Genomic DNA, 19,394 nt, shown 5'->3' on the forward strand with positions numbered 1-19,394 from the left:
CCTGCCTTTAGGGATGTATGTAGATTGTAGCGTAGGGTTTATTTGAATTCAATATTTTTTTATAAGAAATATTAAACTTATGTGTAATAATTTATTAAAATTGCAATAAATGATAGGCCTAAATCCATAATTTTAGAAAATAATGAGTTCAATGTTAAAAATTTTAAAGTTAAAAATTTACCTCTGCCTACCCTGCGTGCCTCCTTTCAATTTCTTTCTTGTTTTAAGTTTTACATGTCTCTCCCTGCCAAGCCATGCCTGGCTCTGTCCCATTTAAATTTTCTTTTTATATTTTTTTGCGCTTTGCAATATTTTATTTTATTTTACTGGAGCTCCATTTTACTAATATAGAAATGAGAGTTTGGAAGGATGAATAGGGGCACAATTGTAATTTTCATATTTCATTTGGGGCAAAATTGGAACTAAAGTCACTCTGCTATGTATATATGTTGGGTTTTTAAAAGATGGGACACCAAAAAAGGGTTAAAAGTATTGATTGAAATTGCCTCTCTATGATTTTATTAAGCATAGGACGGCTTTAAATAGCCAACTTGATAACAGAAAATTTGCATAAAATCTGCAGAACAATTTTAAAAAGCCTAATAAATCTCAACAACCTAATCTCTTTCTAAAATTTTAAATTCAAATAAAGTAGACTCATCCTATAACTAATCTACCTATTATTCTAATAAGAAAATTACTGCAGTAACTAAAAGCAATATTCAACACTCCTCAGCACTTGAATTTCACTAACCAAATTTGATAGTTTTCATCATTAAAGATTTGTTGGGCATTGATAGAGAGACTGCTGCTTTCCATGTTTGAAAATAGATTAAAACTGATATTGGTAAAAAAAATTAATATTAATTGAAAATAGTCTTATGCGTTGAAAATAAGCACGGGTTAAAAGGTATTGGTTAAAAATGATTTTCAAAAATGGTTCTTTAGATGAACACACAAATCTCGTAAGATCAATAAGGCTTTTGATACCACTGTTGAGTTTTTAAAAGATGGGCAGCAAAAAAGAGTTAAAAGTATTGATTGAAATTATCTCTTTATAATTTTATTAAGCATAGGAGGGCTTTAAATAGCCAACTTGATAACAGAAAATCTGCAGAACAATTTTAAAAAGCCTAATAAAACTCAATAATCTAATATTTTTCTAAAATTTTAAATTCAAATAAAGTAAACTCATCCTATAACTAATCTACCTGTTATTGTAACAAGAAAATTAACTAATCTACCTGTTATTGTAACAAGAAAATTACTACAGTAACTAAAAGCATTATTCAACAATATACGATTTTTTCATTCGTCACATAGATTCTAGAATATACTCGATCCAGAGATCTCTCTCGCTTCCCTTTCTCTGCTTCTAGCCTTACTTACTGCTCTTCAATTCTGGTCATCGTTCTCGATTTCTCTGCTTTTGTTCGAGTTTGTCTTTGGTGTTTCTGTATTTCTAAGTTATATGATAAGTTCTTCTTCTCTTTTCTCCTCACTTTTCTCCACTCTCTCTTCTTCAATGTTTCAAATTCTTGGAAACGGAACTATAATGGTTGTTATTTTCGTTCCTTCTTAATTTTTTAGGTGTGCGTATCAACAATTGTATGTGATTTGCACATGCATGTTTGAAATAGAAATAGATACCTATATGATTTTGGTTATTTGAAATAAATCAAAATCCGGCTTTGCTCGATAATTAAAACTAATTAGTAGCATTTTTCCTCTTCAAAGTTATGAAATTGACAACAAATTATTTGATTTAATTTCAGTGATGTTTTTTTTTCTTTCTCTTTGTTAATTGGTAGGTGACGTTCATTTAACTGGGTGTCCAAATCTGGTTGTGTGGGTGAATTTTCAAGGTTCATAGTTCATATTGAATAATGGTTTGCCTTATATAATGTGTTTCTCTTAGTTTTTTAGCATTCTAAAAAGTAATTCCCCCCCCCCCCCCCCCCCCCTGCTTTTTCTAATATTCATGCTACTGATTTAGCATTGCAACATCATTATGCACAAAATGCGTGTAAGGTATATGATTATATGCTTAAAACAATTGAATTAGTTTTTTTGGACGCTTTTTTTTTTTTTTGCAGGTCCCTACAAAGTACACTTTTTTTTCACTTCTAATGGACAATATTGGTATGTGTATGTGTGACATTTATGTTGACATATTCTATTTGCTTGCATTTGTATTTCTATTGCACTCTTGCTATTATTGTTCCAACTTTATGGCTTCAAGAAAGATTAGATATTTAAATCATAGAGTACTCGGAAAAGAAATGATCAGAGTCCAAGACACTGCAGATTAGAAAGTGATGTTTGGTTTACGCCTTTAGCATTTGACTTAATATCTTTCTTTCAAATGTCACATGTATTTTGTCCATTAAAATTGCATTTGATATTCCGTTTATGCCTTTAGCGATGGAGATTATTCAGTTTTAGGTGGCTTTTTTATTTTTGCTATGTTTCCTCCCTCTCTTTGAGATTGCTTATGGTAGTTATAGCTATAACTTTATTAACGCATAGATATGTAGTAGGAATTTCTTCACAGTATTGATTGTTTCCATGTACACAATACATTTTGCCTCATGTACTTGTGTGTAATATCAGGTTCGTATAAACGAATTTTAGTGGTTTCGGGGTTCTGCACCGTACACATCCGAGGTGATTGATCGTATGCGTGAAAAATACTGACCAAATTTGTTGCATTTCCTTTTCAGCAATTTTACCAAAATATTCTACTCCATCAATCAATAACTCAAATATCTTCCGAAATGCAAAAAGACCAAATTTCAATGGTCTGGGATACTTGGATCTTGTGCTATTTGTTTATGAAACTAAGAGTTTGGTCTATCTAAGAATTTCAAGCTTTGAAAAATTATTTATTGGTTAGAGTAGTGATGCATCTGTAGTTTTTCTAATATTCAGTTCCTGACGTATCTGAATCAGCAGCTCTTTTAAAAAATAACCTTACAATAACGTCTGTGCTTCTTCAAGTAATAATGAATTTACTTGAATGATCTTTTCCTCTTCATATAGGTTGTTTAGCTTGCACCTACAGTAATATAAACATTTGCAATATAATTACAATATGAGATACGTGGTCGAACATATGTTAGTCCCCTGCATATTGAGATATTAGATATTAAATTACTACTAGTTGAGTTGATGTGGTAAAGAGAAGTTATAGGACGGATAAACTATGTTTTTAGCAGCTTTTATTCTGGGGTATTCATTGCAGGAGAACCTTTTTTTTTTTATCTTGTAGGGAATACAATTTTCTTTTGACAACGGAGATTTATCTGTAGATCTTTACCACGTAGGTGCTTATTGATATTCTAAATGATCATATTTCAGTTCACGGTTTCAAGTTTCAAGTTTCAAATTTGACCTTTTCATTCATTTTGTGTTTAGGAAGTTACTTAGAATACAATTGCTTACTTTTAACTGGCCTTAAATGCTAACATTGCAGAAACATGGGGAATTTTACTTTTGTTGCTCAACTTTTGTATGACTTACCATGATTTAGTCATCCACTGATTAATATAATAAATATTTTGTTTATACTTGCATTTCTACCCTTAACGTATTCAGGTGTTTCTTTGTATATATAAAATTACTTTACACTGCTTTCTTTCTTAAATAAACGAAGATGCGATATTTTCTTAAGAATTTTGCTTCGATGAGGACGCTAAGGAAAAAGAAGAAGGCACTTCAGCACTTTAACGCTTTTGTTATAACTGTAAAGTGGTCCTGAGGAGAATTATTATTATCCTATCCACACATATTGTGGTGGTATAGAAAAATGATGCAAAAAAAGCCATCTTCCCTCTTTGTGTCTGTATTTGTTATACACCTACTGTTAGAAGCATTTAGGCTTTATATAGACTTTACATTTTTCACTTTCATTCCGTGTATCTTTTCTTTGATTTGGTGTGTGCGTTTTGGTGTTTGAGCTTTTGTGGATTTGATCTGCTGCTTTAGGTTGTGCAATATTGTTGAGAATTTAGGTCTTACTTCAAATTCTTAGAGATTGAGAGAGACTTCACAGGTTTCCAAATTGTATTTCCTATGAAAGTTTTTGGTCACCTTAAAGTTCTAGATTTATTGGCAGAATAATGCACTACGTTCTTTCAAGTAATTTAATATCTTGAGGGAATGTTATGTTCTGCTAAGATTTGTCAAACCTCAAGTCCTCAATATGTAAGGAACATCTTATGTTGCAAAATGTCTTGCCTATGCTCAAACAAAACAACTATCTGTTTTCCATTTAATATCTGGGTTTATGGAACTTCAGTTTTAGTAATTGTGGCCTGCCTCTGCATATGGCTATCTCTATAGATTCAAGCATCGGGCTCTTTGTTTGCTAAGTTTCCTCTCTCATTGATAGCAAGTTACAAAAGTTGTAGTCTTTATGAAGTGGTTCAGTAGGTAAGTTTATTCTTCAAGAGTACCATCCCTGATTGGTCTTGAAAGATGAATTCTTTAGTCTTGGTATGACTGTATGAAATAGGAATGAATAGAATATAGGTTACAGAAAATTCCGCCAATTGATTCCAAATTGTTTGCAGTTGAGGTGAAATTTATTTGAACTACTTTAAGAATCTTTGTTGGGTTGCCTGTAGTTAATTGTTATGTCTTTTGAGACCAATTTTGGTCCTTGAGTAGTTTGTCACTTTTTTTTTCTTTATCTAAATTGAATTGTACGGAATTCTGATTTATCTATGTAGTATAGTATGTTAGTCTGAAGAAGTTCTGTATTACTATAGAGGACAAAATCCAGGAATTTGTCAATAACCATTTCTTTTAAAATAGTTGCTTTAGCATCTTTCTAGCCTGCATCTTCGTGGAACTCAATCTCATTTAGGAAGCCTGCTCTCTATCTTTCAGCAACTGAACGGGAAGTCGATGAAAGTCAAGTATGTCAAAACGTACACCACTACTATGACCCTGCGGCTCGAAAATAAAAGCCCTCATCCTTTATTCAACTGGTGAGTGTTCTTACAAGATCTTACACCTACATTATATCAAGATGTTTATTAAATGTTTTCATGAGCTGATATATTGCATTGTCTACTTTTTCATTGACGGCTGAATCTTGAAGATGGAAAAGAAATGCCTCTTGAAGTGCAAGAAAGGTATGTGCTAATGTATTTTTGGTCAAAACAACTTAAGGTTGTTTAGAAGGAAGTGACAAAAAAAGCTGGAGATGAATCCCCAAAATCAATTATAGTAATCTTATTTTTCAGCAATTGACTATTACTTTTGTTTCCGTCTGCTTCATATCTACTGCCACTATTACTTTAAACTTATTTCTCTCTAAATTATCATACTTAAACTTTCGTTAACCGTTGTTAACGTGAGCTCAAACAAGTAGTGTTGGGCCCGTGCTCAGCACGGCCTTCCCAATCTAGTTCCGTTTAGAAAAGATAGCAATTAAGGATTTGAAATTGGCTTGCTGCTTTTTTCCTGTTCATTTTTATTATTGTTATCCTTGTGTTCAAAAAAATATGCTGGAAACAAAAAAACGTTAGAATTATTAAGTTCCAAGCCCAATAGAAAATTGTGTTTCGATAAGGAATTTAATCCCATCACAATTACCCCAAGGTTTGAATTAATTTCTCTTGTGATAGAACGAACACTATTTTGCAAAACTGGCAATATTCGAACTTGTAGAATTTCAACGAACTCAACAAACAATAGCGAACCATACTGACACTTACTTTTTCTTTTTAAAAACGATGCACATAAGAGGCAAGAAGAAGACAAATTCTTAGAGTATTTTTCGATATCTGAAATGAGGCGAAGTCTTTGAAAATCTATAGCCAACAATTGAAACTACTAGGTAATTATTGACATCTGTTCGTAAAGAAGGTGTCTATTTAGTCAGGAATTTTAACTTTGAAAGTGGCCGTTGGGACCGCGAATTGTAATTTAAAATTTGTACGGAAATAATATCAGAAAATGGAAAATAAATTTGCTTTAAAAAATTTATCAATCAATGCTAAAACTGAGCGGAGCGACAATTCGCTGTGAGGGTAGATTCTCTTCTCAACTTTTTAAGAGCTAGAAGAAGTGCATCTATGAGCACACTAATCTACCTTTCCACATCCAATATGGAACAAAGTTCCTTTGTACAGAAGAGCTTTGTTCAAATTTGTTAGCCGTCCATTTTCCAATTCACACTACACTTCACTTTTAAATCCCATTTTTAAAGCCCAACATTCACCGGTTCACTAGACATGTTTTTTATTTTTATGTTTTATTGGAATGCATGTACGAAGGAGTTAAGAGTCAAGAGATCTCTTACTGAAATTTATCATTAAGTAAATGCAGTAAGTTTCAAAATCTTTGATGAAGCTCGGAAAAATTAGTGCTCATTTGATGCTTTTAGGTATTTATGTGAATAATATCAATATTAACCGCCTACTGAGAAACTTTTCGTGGGAGGGGATTTCAATGGGCACATCGGGTCTATTTCGGGAGGTTATGATGATGTGCATGGAGGCTTTGGCTTCGGGGACAGAAATGGAGGAGGAGTTTCACTTTTGGATTTCGCAAGAGCTTTTGGGTTGGTGATAGCCAATTCGAGTTTTCCAAAGAAGGAAGAGCACTTGGTAACCTTCCGTAGTTCGGCGGCTAAGACTCAGATAGATTTTTTACTTCTTAGGAAGGATGATAAAGGTTTATGCAAAGATTGTAAGGTCATTCCGAGGGACAACCTTACAACCCGACATAAGCTCTTGGTGGTGGATTTAGGGATCAAGATGACGAGGAAGAAGAGGGTCGGGGATGATCGACCTAGGATCAGATAGGGGAGTTTGACCACGGCTAGTGCCCTGGAGATGGAAGAGAAATTGAAGGATATGGGGGCCTGGGATAGTAGTGGGGATGCGACCAGTATGTGGGATAGGACGGCTAGTTGTATTAGGGTTGTAGCAAGGGAAGTGTTGGGAGTCTCGACAGGTAGTCGTGGTCGGCATCAAGGGGACTGGTGGTGGAATGGAGAAGTGCAAGGGAAGGTGGAAGCAAAGAAGATGGCGTATGCGAAGCTGATAGAAAGCAAGGATGAGGTGGAGATGTGGACGAATAGGGAACTTTATAAGATAGCGAGGAAGGAGGCGAAGTCGGCGGTTTCGACGGCAAAAACGGCAGCTTTTGAACGCCTCTATGCTGAACTAGAAGAGAAAGGTGGGGATAGGAAATTGTTCAGGCTAGCCAGGGTGCGGGAGAGAAGGGCGCGCGATGTGGATCAAGTGAAGTGCATTAAAGATGAGCATGGAAAAGTATTGGTAGAGGAGACTCTCATTAAACAGAGATGGCAGTCATATTTTCACAAACTCTTGAATGAAGAAGGGGAGAGAGACATCGTGTTGGGAGATTTGGAGCATATAGGGAGGCGTCACGATTTTGGGTATTGCAGGAGTATTAAGGTCGAGGAGGTTAAGGGTGCTGTCCGTAGGTTGCTTAGGGGAAGAGCGACCGGACCTGACGAGATCCCTGGGGAATTTTGGAAGAGCGCGAGCTCGGCAAGTTTGGAGTGGCTGACTAGGTTGTTTAATGTCATCTTTAAGACGGCAACGATGCCCGAAGAATGGAGGTCGAGCGTAATGATCCCTCTATACAAAAACAAGGGGATGTCTAGAGTTGCGAAAACTATAGAGGTATCAAGCTACTAAGCCATACTATGAAAGTGTGGGAAAGAGTGGTGGAGATGAGGGTGAGGAGAGGCGTGTCTATTTCAGAGAACCAGTTCGGATTTATGCCGGGACGCTCAACTACAAAAGCCATTCATCTTGTGAGGAGACTGGTGGAGCAGTATAGGGAGAGGAAGAGGGACTTGCATATGGTATTCATCGACCTAGAAAAGGCTTACGATAAAGTTCCAAGAGAAATCCTATGGAGATGTTTGGAGGCTAAAGGTGTACCTGTAGCATACATTAGGGTGATTAAGGGCATGTATGAGGAAGCCAAAACTAGAGCAAGGACAGTAGGAGGGGACTCAGAGCACTTTCCAGTTGTGATGGGGTTGCATCAAGGATCAGCTCTTAGTCCGTTTTTATTTGCCTTGGTGATGGATAGATTGACGCGACAAATTCAAGGTGAGGTGCCATGGTGTATGCTTTCGCGGACGACATAGTCCTGATCGATGAGACTCGTAGCGGAGTTAACGCTAAGCTAGAGGATTGGAGACATAACTTGGAGTCTAAAGGATTTAAGCTGAGTAGGACCAAGACAGAGTACTTAGAGTGTAAGTTCAGTGAGACACCCCAGGAGGTTGGCGTGGAAGTTAGGCTTGGTGCTCAGGCCATCCAAAAGAAAAGTAGTTTCAAGTACCTTGGGTGTATCATGCAAGGCAGCGGGGAGATTGACAATGATGTCACACATCGTATTGGGGTAGGGTGGATGAAATGGAGGCTAGCTTCAGGAGTGCTATGTGACAAGAAGGTGCCACCACAACTGAAGGGCAAGTTCTACAGAGTGGTGGTTAGACCGGCTATGTTGTATGGGGCGGAGTGTTGGCCAGTTAAGATCTCTCACGTTCAAAAGAGATGAGAATGTTGAGATGGATGTGTGGGCACACTAGGAGCGACAGGATTAGAAATGAGGCTATTCGGGATAAGGTGGGAGTGGCCTCGGTGGAAGACAAGATGCGGGAAATGCGACTGAGATGGTTTGGGCATGTGAAGAGGAGAGACATAGATGCCCCAGTGCGGAGGTGTGAGAGGTTAGCCATGGATGGTTTCAGAAGAGGTAGGGGTAGGCCAAAGAAATATTGGGGAGAGGTGATTAGACAGGACATGACGCAGTTACAGCTTACCGAGGACATGACCTTAGATAGGAAGGTGTGGAGGACCCACATTAGGGTAGAAGGCTAGTATATAAGTCTCGTTATCTTTCCTTATTAGTAGGCGCATTAGCGCATTATAATTTCTTGTGCTTTGATTTATGTTATTATTTGCTACTTTCTGTACTTTGATTACTCTATTTTATCTGTGCCGCTTTCGTGATTTGCATTTCCATATCGCTTTGAATTCCTTGATTATCCTGTTTTACTGTGTCGCTTGCATTATTTCATTGCAATATCGTTTTAAATCTTTTAACCTTATCTGACCCCCTTTTTATGCTTCTATTGAGCCGAGGGTCTCTCGGAAACAGCCATCCTACCTTGGTAGGAGTAAGGTCTGCGTACATTATACCCTCCCCAGACCCCAAGATGTGGAATTTCACTGGGCTGTTGTTGTTGTTGTTATATGCTTTTTGTTCTAGATGTTATTTAAGAGTTAGATTAGTACGTATAAGATATTTTCGTTCACCATCTTTATATTATCTATAATTTTGTACGTTCTATCTTGCGACAACTTCATATAAAACCCGTAACGGTTATTCCAATTAAAAAGGGCAACAAAGTCTCTTCCACTATGTTTGATTTTGAGATTACTTTGAATATTTGCACTTTATCTGAATTAATTCAATTACAATAACTTATATTATCTCACTTGGTTGACAATCTTTAACAGTATCCTGAACGTACAGTTGAAAAATGATGCTCGAAAGACGAGAATCAAAAGTTTTTCAGCATCGAATATCTAGTGAAGATACATTTTTTTTTACATTTTATATATATTTAAATTTAAACTATATAGAAGCATGGGTTTGCACCCATGCTTCGTCGTCCGTCCCACATTAAAAAAATGTGAGTCCCAACTAAACACCAATCAATATTAAAAAAAAAAAAAAAAGTGGAACCTATCATCTCCAAATTCACGGGAAAAAAAGTGGATCTCATATTAACAAAATCAAGCAATATAAAAAAAAGTGAATCCCATATTAAAAAAACAAACAATGTCAAAAAAAAAAAGTGCATCCCATATTAAAAAATCAAACAATATTCATGTAATTTCCAAAGTATCTCATTAAATCAATAATGATGGATTCATTGTCACATGCGTATCAATCCATTAGTGGGAGCAAATGAAATTATTGTACAACAATATACTTAAAATACTTATATATTAAAATAAGATAGAATTTAATTACTTTTTTATTTTTTTTCCTTACTCTAATAAATGTGAATAAAGATTAATTTCATAAAATAAAAAATAATATTAAATGGAGATCAAATAATTAATAAGGTAAATTAGTGAAATTATAATTCTAATTGACGTTTCCGTAAAAAATCGTGCAAAAGACAACATGACAAGTAAATGAGTTAAACCAAAAATATTTACCAAAAATTAAAAAATAGTAGTTCTTCATTTAAATAGAAAATCAAATTTCTACTTTGTTTCATTTTAAACATGTAAAATTAATATAATAATTTGAATTAGAATTATCCAAATCAAAATTTGATAAAAAATAATAGGTATTGTTTAGGCCCAATCTACATACATTAACAATAAAATATTTTACATCTTTAAATTAATCGAATTAAAATTCAAAGTATCAACTGATGCTTAAATATTGCTATTATTTTATCTCAAATAGAGGAAAATAGTTTCCTTTTAAATAAGTCTTCTCTTTTAAAAAGTATTAACAATTTTTTGCCAACTTTGTATAAGTAGCAAACACTAATATAATACAGTTTTGGATACGGAGCACAAACTACAATGTTATATTAATCGTATTTTGAACTATATATATACATATATATGTATGTATGTATGTATGTATGTATGTATTACTTTACTACTATATACTATATAGAAGAACTGGTTTATAAGCAAAGATAGTCGTCCGTCCTTTGGTCCCACTTTTTTATTTAAGGGCAAAAAAATTCTTTGTGGTCCCACCCACTTTTTTATTTACGGGCAAAAAAATGACATTTTATACTTTATATTACTAACTCTTTTAAAAAGTAGATAGAAATACTTTATTATATTTCTATTTTTCTACTATATAGAAACATCGGTTTACCCATGCTTCGTCGTCAGTCACTCCTAAAAAAAAAAAGGTGGATCCCATACTAAAAACGCTAAGCAATATTAAAAAAAAAAGAAAAAAAAGTGGACCCCAACCTCTCTAAACTCATTAAAAAAAAGTGGACCCCATCCTCTCCAAACTCATGAAAAAAAAGTGGACCCCATATTAAAAAAAAAAAGTAATGTCAAAAAAAAAAAAAAGTGCACCCCATATATTAAAAAGTCAAACAATATTCATATAATTCTCAAAATATCTCCATCAAGTTAATAATAGTGGATTCATTGCTACATGCGTGTTAACCCATTAGTGGAAGCAAATGAAATTATTGCACAACAAAAAACATGGACCCCATATTATTGCTTTTCTTCAATATATTAAGTAGGCGAATACATACAATTTCCTTTCTTTTCTTATATTAGCCTCAGATCTAATCTAGATATTTAATTGTTGTATTTGCTATTCTGTCATGTCATTTATTTGTTATGTTTACTAAAATAAATATACTTAAAATATTCATATTCTAAAATAAGATAGAATTTAATTACTTTCTCATTTTTATTCTTACTCTAATAAATATGAAAAGAGATTAATATCAAATGGAGATCAAATAATGAATAAGGTACATTAGTCAAATTATAATTCTAATTCACGTTTCCTTAAAAAACATGCAAAAGACAACATGACAAGTAAAATGAGCCAAACCGAGAATATTTACCAAACATAAAAAAAAAGCATTTCTTCGTTTAAATAGAAAATAATTTCTACTTTGTTTCGTTTTAAACATATAAAATTAATTTAATAATTTGAATTAGAATTATCCAAATCAAAATTTGATAAAAAAATAACAACTATTTTACACCTTTAAATTAATCGAATTAAAATTGAAAGTATCAACTGATGCTTAAATATTGTTATTGTTTTATCTCAAAGAAAGGAAAATAGTTTTCTTTTAAACAATAAATCTCTTTTAAAAAGTATTAATAAATCTCTTTTAAAAAGTATTAATAAATTTTTGTAGCAAACACGAATATAATAAAATTTTAGATACAGAGCACAAACTACAATGTTATATTAATCGTGTTTTGAACATAGTACATATATATATATATATATATATATATTACTTTTTTATTTAAGGGCGAAAAAATCCTTTGTGGTCCCACCCACTTTTTTATTTAAGGGCAAAAAAATGACATTTTATACTTTATATTACCAACTCTTCTAAAAAGTAGATAGAAATACTTTATTATATTTCTATTTTTCTACTATATAGAAGCATCGGTTTACCCATGCTTCGTGCGTATCAACCTATTAGTGGGAGCAAATGAAATTATTGCACAGTAAAAAACATGAACCCCATATTATTGCTTTTCTTCAAAAGGTTAAGTAGGCAAATACATACAATTTCCTTTCTTTTCTTATATTAGCCTTAGATCTAATTTAGATATTTAATTGTTGTATTTGCTATTCCGCCATGTCATTTATTTGTTATGTTTACTAAAATAAATATACTTAAAATATTTATATTTTAAAATAACATAGAATTTAATAACTTTTTCATTTTTATTCTTGCTCTAATAAATGTGAAAAGAGATTAATATCAAATGGAGATCAAATAATGAATAAAGTAAATTAGTCAAATTATAATTCTAATTCACGTTTCCTTAAAAAACCATGCAAAAGATAACATGACAAGTAAAATGAGCTAAACCGAGAATATTTACCAAAAATTAAAAAATAATATTTCTTCGTTTAAATAGAAAATCAATTTATACTTTGTTTCGTTTTAAACATGTAAAATTAATTTAATAATTTGAATTAGAATTATCCAAATCAAAATTTGATAAAAAATAATAAGTATTTTACACTTTTAAATTAATCGAATTAAAATTGAAAGTATCAACTGATGCTTAAATATTGCTATTGTTTTATCTCAAAGAGAGGAAAATAGTTTCCTTTTAAACAAGTATTCTCTTTTAAAAAGTATTAATAAATTTTCGTAGCAAACACGAATATAATAAAGTTTTAGATACGGAGCACAAACTAAAATTTTATATTAATCGTATTTTGAACATAGTATATATATATATATATATATATATATATATATATATATATATATATATATATATATATATTATCGCTATCTAAACACAACTACATATACATAGATACACTATAATTCAAAGTGTTGGGCCCGTGCGCAGCACGGGCATAGACCATCTAATATATATATATAGTGCTGACCTGCCACTAATCCTACCCCATTTAAGTATTTCAAAGAATAAGTTTTGTCCCGCCCTGCCTTGCTTCACCACATTTAAATGTTTCCCAGCGCCACCCCACTACAGCCCTATATTTTTCGTTTTAGAATAGAGAAAGAGTAGAAACTGAGAGGAAATGGACTGACTATCTGGTTTGGCAACTACATTTTATGAAAAAGGAAACTATTCTAGGAGAAGTTTGAATCCGTTCCGTTCGGATATATAACCGGACCTATCTAATTTGGAATTGACCCATCGATTGATATTACTAATATAGTTCAAATCAAAGGTAATAATGTTAAGCTCAACGTCGGTCACTGTTCACTTTAAATACATTGTCTGATAAAAGAACTATTTAAGAGGGGGAAAGTACGCCATGAATGTGACTATGTAAGGTAGGATTTGAGGATTTCTCAGTTTCAAACCTCTTCAATTAGTATGGAGTCTAGAAAGTAACCACCACAAATTACTTGGATTGTTTACTAAAAAATGGGGCATTCACTTTAACTCTTTTTCTTTGCCTTTATTCATTGAACAGCCCTATGTAGTATGCTTGTAGAGAATTATAGAGTAGTACACCTTTAATGACTGGTGATATCACCGATCTTTTCTTAAACTTATTTAGATAAGTACATTTGTAATCATGTAATACTCTATTGAAGAAGCTCTATTAGATTCTTCAATTTAAAAGAATTGATGTATCTTAAAAATTATGACTACTATAGGCAAAATTGCCAAGACTGTGTATCATCAACTTGACCATGTTGACTTAATGAGATGTGAAATTTAAGGATCAATTCCATTTGACCAGTAAGTGAAATTGGAAGGATCAATTCCATTTGACTTGTAATAGGCTTTCTCTGCATCTTCTGCCCTAGATTGAAACATTTTCCATTCCTTTTCACATCTCTCTCTCACCTGCCACAACAAACACAAGCTCAATTAATCACATAGCAATTCACCTGATTCAAATTTTAAAGTGGAAAAGGATGAAATACTAGTAGCTAAAAGGAAAAAAGTGAACTGTCAATGGATTGGATGCTACTAAAAACTGTATGCTCAAAGTGTTCAAAGAAGAATGTCTAGTTAGTATATCTTTCTATTATCTAGTATAATATATTTTGTTTAAAAGGAAATATAAGGTTAAGGACCATGTGCAGTATATCTTTGGCAACTGTTCTTTAAGGTTAAGGAGCATGTGCAGTATATCTTTGGCGGCTGTTCTTCCAACAAGAACTCGACCCTCACCCCTCTTTCCCGGAGAGGGGGAGGTAAAGTAGTGTTACTGCTATATGACAAATGTAACAGAGAATTACTTACCCCTCGCCATGCAGCCTTCCCATCTTTTGCTTGCCCCTGTATAGGACGTATAAGGAAACGATTAGAGGTCGATTTAGGTTTGTCATGCTTTTTTCAGCGTTTTCTAATATCAAGTTACACAATAGCGAGTGTTGGATCCACTTTTACCAATTAACATATTACATTCAAAAGTTGGCTACATTCACTTCATTGTTACCTCATTTCCAAGGGAAGGGACAGTTTGATGAATAATCCATTGAGCATCTACAACTCCAATTTTCTCATGAGCAGGCTTCAAAATAGAAAGTACACTTAGTGCCTTCAAATAATTTGGTATGTGAAAGAAAGTAGCCAAGAGATCGAATTCATTGATAAGCTGAACTTACCTCGACGCATTTATGAAGGGCAAAGTCAAGTCCCCAACCGTGGATCAAGTCATTCTACAAGTGACAAAACAAACAGAGTCAATATCAACAAAGCACAAAGTCTACGACCTTCTCCGTGTTTAATGTGCAAGGTTTTTAAAAGATACCTGAATCATATGCCATACACAACGCCATGCATCTCGGGAAAAGACGGGAGCCATGATCTCTACGAATCTGAAAACAGAGAAGTGATTTGGCAAGGACCACCTTAACAACTGAAACAAAATAACAAACAGGAGAGCTATTCATACGCTGCACATGGAGGCAAATGAGGATCTGAGCACCCGCCAGGGTTCTCTTTTGTAAACCTGATTAGATAAATCAAGAAAAAGGAAGAATAAACAGAGAGAAAACGTGAAGAAGTAGATAATTAAAAGGATGAGAGCAAAACAGGACTCGTGCATAAATAACATCATGGGGTTCCTGGCTCTTACGTGTGAACTTCACCATCATCTCTTCTAATTGTCATTGGCCATGTTGTTCCTTTCCTCGGATCCAAACCTGGCTGTGAAATATCCAAACCATGCTTCTTGACAAGTTTAATGTACCTGGATTTGGACGGACAAATTCAGAAAGACTAAGATATTGGATCTAATCAGCTGTTAATCACAGAAAACTTCAGAATACTTACTCCGTGGCATCAAAATGCTCAACTCCTAGGTCTTCATCCCAGATAAAAATATAGTCATATGCGGCAACAATGTCTGGATGCAGAAACCTTTTCGCGTACCACCTTATAAAGAGGTAAGGTTCTTGTCACTAACGTGGTTTAAAGAACCACTTAAAGCTGATCAGAATTCCAATCCAAAACTACTTTTATCATATTACTTACCATTTTGTTTGTTTCCGAGCACTCACGTGGATGGCTCGTTTTGACCACTCGAATTCATCCCATTCAGTTGTCTGACCATCATAGTGAAAAAGAAGAATTGTGAAGTCGTTTGAGAACTGCACAAGGAAAATGGTCAGGATGAGGCGGATTGCGAATATATATATATATATATATATATATATATAAAAGGGCAGCCCGGTGCACTAAGCTCCCGCTATGCACGGGGTCCGGGGAAGGGCCGGACCACAAGGGTCTGTTGTACGCAGCCTTACCTTGCATTTCTGCAAGAGGCTGTTTCCACGGCTCGAACCCGTGACCTCTTGGTCACATGGCAGCAACTTTACCAGTTACGCCAAGGCTCCCCTTCTATATATATATATATATATAAAGAGAGAGAGAGAGAGAGAGAAGGAGGGACCTATATCGGCAAAAAACTGATATACCTTCTTTACAGCAGCATCAATGTTATGCTTCTGCTTAACACCAACAGTAAATGTTACTAGATATTTTGGCTTGCCTTCTAGGTCCTGCAGATAAAATATTATAAGAAGTTGCCTCTTCCCAATTTTTATTCTGGATTTTGTAAGTAAATGTCTTCATTCTTAAGGTTTGCAAATTGAAACAGAACACTTACCTCACTGGGATTTCCCCACAATCTCCGGAGATAGTAGTCGGTCTCAGAAGAAACGATATCTGGAGGTAATCTTTCTGCCCCTCTTGGGTTTGATGGGACCCAAATCTGGTCAGAACAAGGATGACTATCAGATAAAAACGTGATTTTGTCTTAGCTTGTATAATCTCAAACATGTGTCTGCTGTTTACCTAAATTAAATATGATGCAAAAGCATCTATCGCGAGTGCAACTTAAAAGTTACATTGAAAAAAAAAAGTTGGAAGATTATTATCAGTTCCTACGAAGGATAGGCTAGAATCTGGAATGTTTATGATGGCCCCCAGGGCTTTGGTCTATCTCTAACAATGTAGTGCATGATGTGCAGTTAGGCGCACGTCATTGGTTCGAACAGAGTGCCACTGGCCCTCAGGAATTTCCTGGTTATCAAAAACAATTACTGCTGATAACCATATATTCTTCTCGAGCAGGGATCTATTGAAAAGCATCGATCTGTCACTCAATGTGCATACTTTGTGTCTTGTGTTGATGGAAAATAGCAAGAATAAGTTTTTTCTGTATTCTTGGAAGGATGCATATCGAAGATTGGTGTTTGCACAAGTGTCTTCATATTTCATGATTAGAAACTCCGGTATTTTATATGTTTGGTGATACGCAGGAGTAGTGAGTATCTGAGCTATACATTTTCATTACTTAAAAGTGATCCTGCTCTACTTGCTATATTTAACACTCAAGAACATGACGAGTTAACATTTCTATAAAATCATTTCTGGAAGAACTGCAGAAAGAAGGTGTGCTAGAATAAATATTTTAAGCAATTGCATGAAAATAATACTCCTACTGTTTGCCAAAGCCCAAAATTATCTTGACCTTCAAATCAATTTTCTGCAAGCAAGGAAGGAAGGATATACCTTCAATTGATCTGTAGCATTCTGATTTTTGATCGACGAATCTGTTTGATTTTGGGATGAAACGATATTATTTTTGTCTCTACCAATTGGGAAGCTGCTTACAAAACTGGCTGTTATATTTAGCTGCCAAATTTAAACCAAAGAATTTGTTTTATTGTACATATGAAATTATATGATTGTATGAGAATGGAGGGCATTATCCATACCTTGGTTAATGAGCTAGTAGGAAATGAAATTCCAATGAATAAGCCAAACATGACTCCACAACCTATGGAGACAATAAGCCTCATAGTTTCAGCTGACTTTAAGGAATTGGAACTGCAAAACATGCTTCAAGAGTTAGACAAACTACTATGGAACAGACAATAGACAAACTACTATGGAACAGACAACAACATCATCACAAACTTGGTATGATCCCAAGAAAGGCTGCAATTTAACGAACCTGCGTCCATAGTCCTTCATGTTAAATACAGTATCTGAATCGATAAGTACAACCAAAGTAGATAAAGAAGCTTTACTGCACCCCAAGTAAGTTTATTAGCAACCACCTTTCAGCAGGGAGCGAACATAACAATGGCATGAAGAACCTAAAAAGAAAAAAAAGAGTGACAAGCTTTTTTTGTCATTTGAATATTAATTAAAAAGGAAAGCATGCTAATGAGCCTCTCTTCTTTTTCTTTCACAGATACAAAAACTTGGCTTCAAATTAGAAATTAATTACCTTGCCTGAAGCTCTTAGCATCTCATAGTACACTAGATTGCCTCAAATTGATTTTTATACTAGACAACTCGATATTCAAAGTCAAGAAGACATCTCCTGCATCCATACTCAAAGAGTGCCTCGTTTAACTTTACGATCCACAAGCAAACATATTTAATTGTCATTGCAAGTTCCCATCAATACAAGACACAAAAGAACATAGCTAAAAAATAAAAATACTCTTGCCAGCTAAACAAATATAACCATAAACACACACAAAGATTAAACCTTTTACAATACACAAGCAACTAGAAAACTGGCCATGTACCTCGCTTTTGACTATCGCAAGTTAAACAACCGTTCCCCCATAGGTTAAGCACTACGCTAATATCATTTGCTTAATTCTCACTACAATATTATGCATATATTCCTACTAAATCTTATTACAATATTATGCATATATTCCTACAAAATCTCAGTTACGAATTTAAAAATTGTGGCTAGTATCTAAAGTTAAACTGAAAAAATTAATTCTTCATTTTTTCTATTGTTTGCTAACTACCATAGCAATAAAAGCTACTGTATCAATAACTACATTTTAGCCACAATAAAAAAATACATGGGCGGTCTCCTAAACTTGTTAATACTTTCTTATTGTATTTGAAACACAAAATGATAGGCAATGCGAAAAAATGTAGTGTGTAACTCACACGTGAATGTTCTGGTGGATGGACGAATGAAAACGATGACATGTGGCACTTGGGACCAAGTTATTAATTTTTTTAAAAAATTAATGGACCAAAATCATTAAAAAATGGATTTTGAGTAAAACGACAAAAAATAAAATAAAAATAGTAAACCTATTTCACTAATAAAAAAAAAAACATTTCAAAAGAAAGAACCGAACCTCCTCTCCCGCTCCCCGACCAGCCCACCCCACCCCCTTTCGTCTTCTCCTCAACTCCTTCCCCCAAACTCGATTTTCAAAATTCCACTGGAACTCCATCGAAGAAGAAAAGTAGAACTTAGAGAACTCGAATAGTAAATGAAATAGAATTGTGGAACAAAAAATGAACTATTCCCTGTGTCTCAAAATAAGTCTCACCTTGGCAAAAATCAAGCTCATTAACAAATTAATTAATAAATATAATGTGGAGTTTATTAAACTACTGTTATTTATTAGAGATGTTTTTGAGAATTTAACAACATTAAAGAAGACTAATTTTTAATGCTAAGAATATAGTTGGAAACACATGGCAATTTTTGTCTTGAATTCCCAAGGTGATACTTATTTCGGGACTTTTTTTTTTTTGCAAAGTTGACACTTATTTTGGGACGAAGAGAGTAGTTAGAAAGTAAAGAATCAAGAGAGGAGAAAAAATAAAATGAAGCAGACGTGACAG

The 19,394-nt window shown here is 34.0% G+C and overlaps 1 protein-coding gene and 1 long non-coding RNA gene across 2 annotated transcripts; one reads left to right on the forward strand and one right to left on the reverse strand.

Moving 5' to 3' along the window:
- Positions 1–1,313: 1,313 nt before the first annotated feature.
- LOC132641153 (uncharacterized) lies at positions 1,314–5,275 on the forward strand. The gene is made up of 3 exons (XR_009582732.1): positions 1,314–2,142; positions 4,894–4,994; positions 5,108–5,275. It is a non-coding gene; the product is annotated as an uncharacterized LOC132641153 (long non-coding RNA).
- An 8,415-nt stretch (positions 5,276–13,690) lies between these two features.
- Positions 13,691–17,861, reverse strand: LOC132642617 (uncharacterized). Its single transcript, XM_060359714.1, has 14 exons — positions 17,734–17,861; positions 17,495–17,606; positions 17,289–17,411; positions 16,381–16,485; positions 16,190–16,273; positions 15,747–15,862; positions 15,546–15,647; positions 15,349–15,462; positions 15,166–15,222; positions 15,022–15,088; positions 14,876–14,929; positions 14,707–14,781; positions 14,511–14,546; positions 13,691–14,108 (listed from the first exon to the last, which is right to left on the reverse strand). The coding sequence occupies exons 1-14, from the start codon at positions 17,751–17,753 to the stop codon at positions 13,977–13,979; spliced, it is 1,197 nt and encodes a 398-aa protein (XP_060215697.1). The 5' UTR covers positions 17,754–17,861; the 3' UTR covers positions 13,691–13,976.
- Positions 17,862–19,394: the final 1,533 nt, after the last annotated feature.

This window comes from Lycium barbarum, chromosome 5, assembly GCF_019175385.1.
Source record: "Lycium barbarum isolate Lr01 chromosome 5, ASM1917538v2, whole genome shotgun sequence".
In the NCBI taxonomy this organism is placed as follows: Eukaryota; Viridiplantae; Streptophyta; class Magnoliopsida; order Solanales; family Solanaceae; genus Lycium; species Lycium barbarum.

What these genes read in the sequence shown, in the direction of transcription:
- LOC132642617 (XM_060359714.1), bottom strand. Translation starts at nt 17,753, where the DNA reads ATGAAGGACTATGGACGCAG. An exon ending in TGTGGGGAAATCCCAGTGAG is followed by an intron (nt 16,274 to 16,380) that starts GTAAGTGTTCTG and finishes TTTTATCTGCAG; the next exon opens with GACCTAGAAGGCAAGCCAAA. An exon ending in CATTTGCCTCCATGTGCAGC is followed by an intron (nt 15,089 to 15,165) that starts GTATGAATAGCT and finishes CTCTGTTTTCAG; the next exon opens with ATTCGTAGAGATCATGGCTC.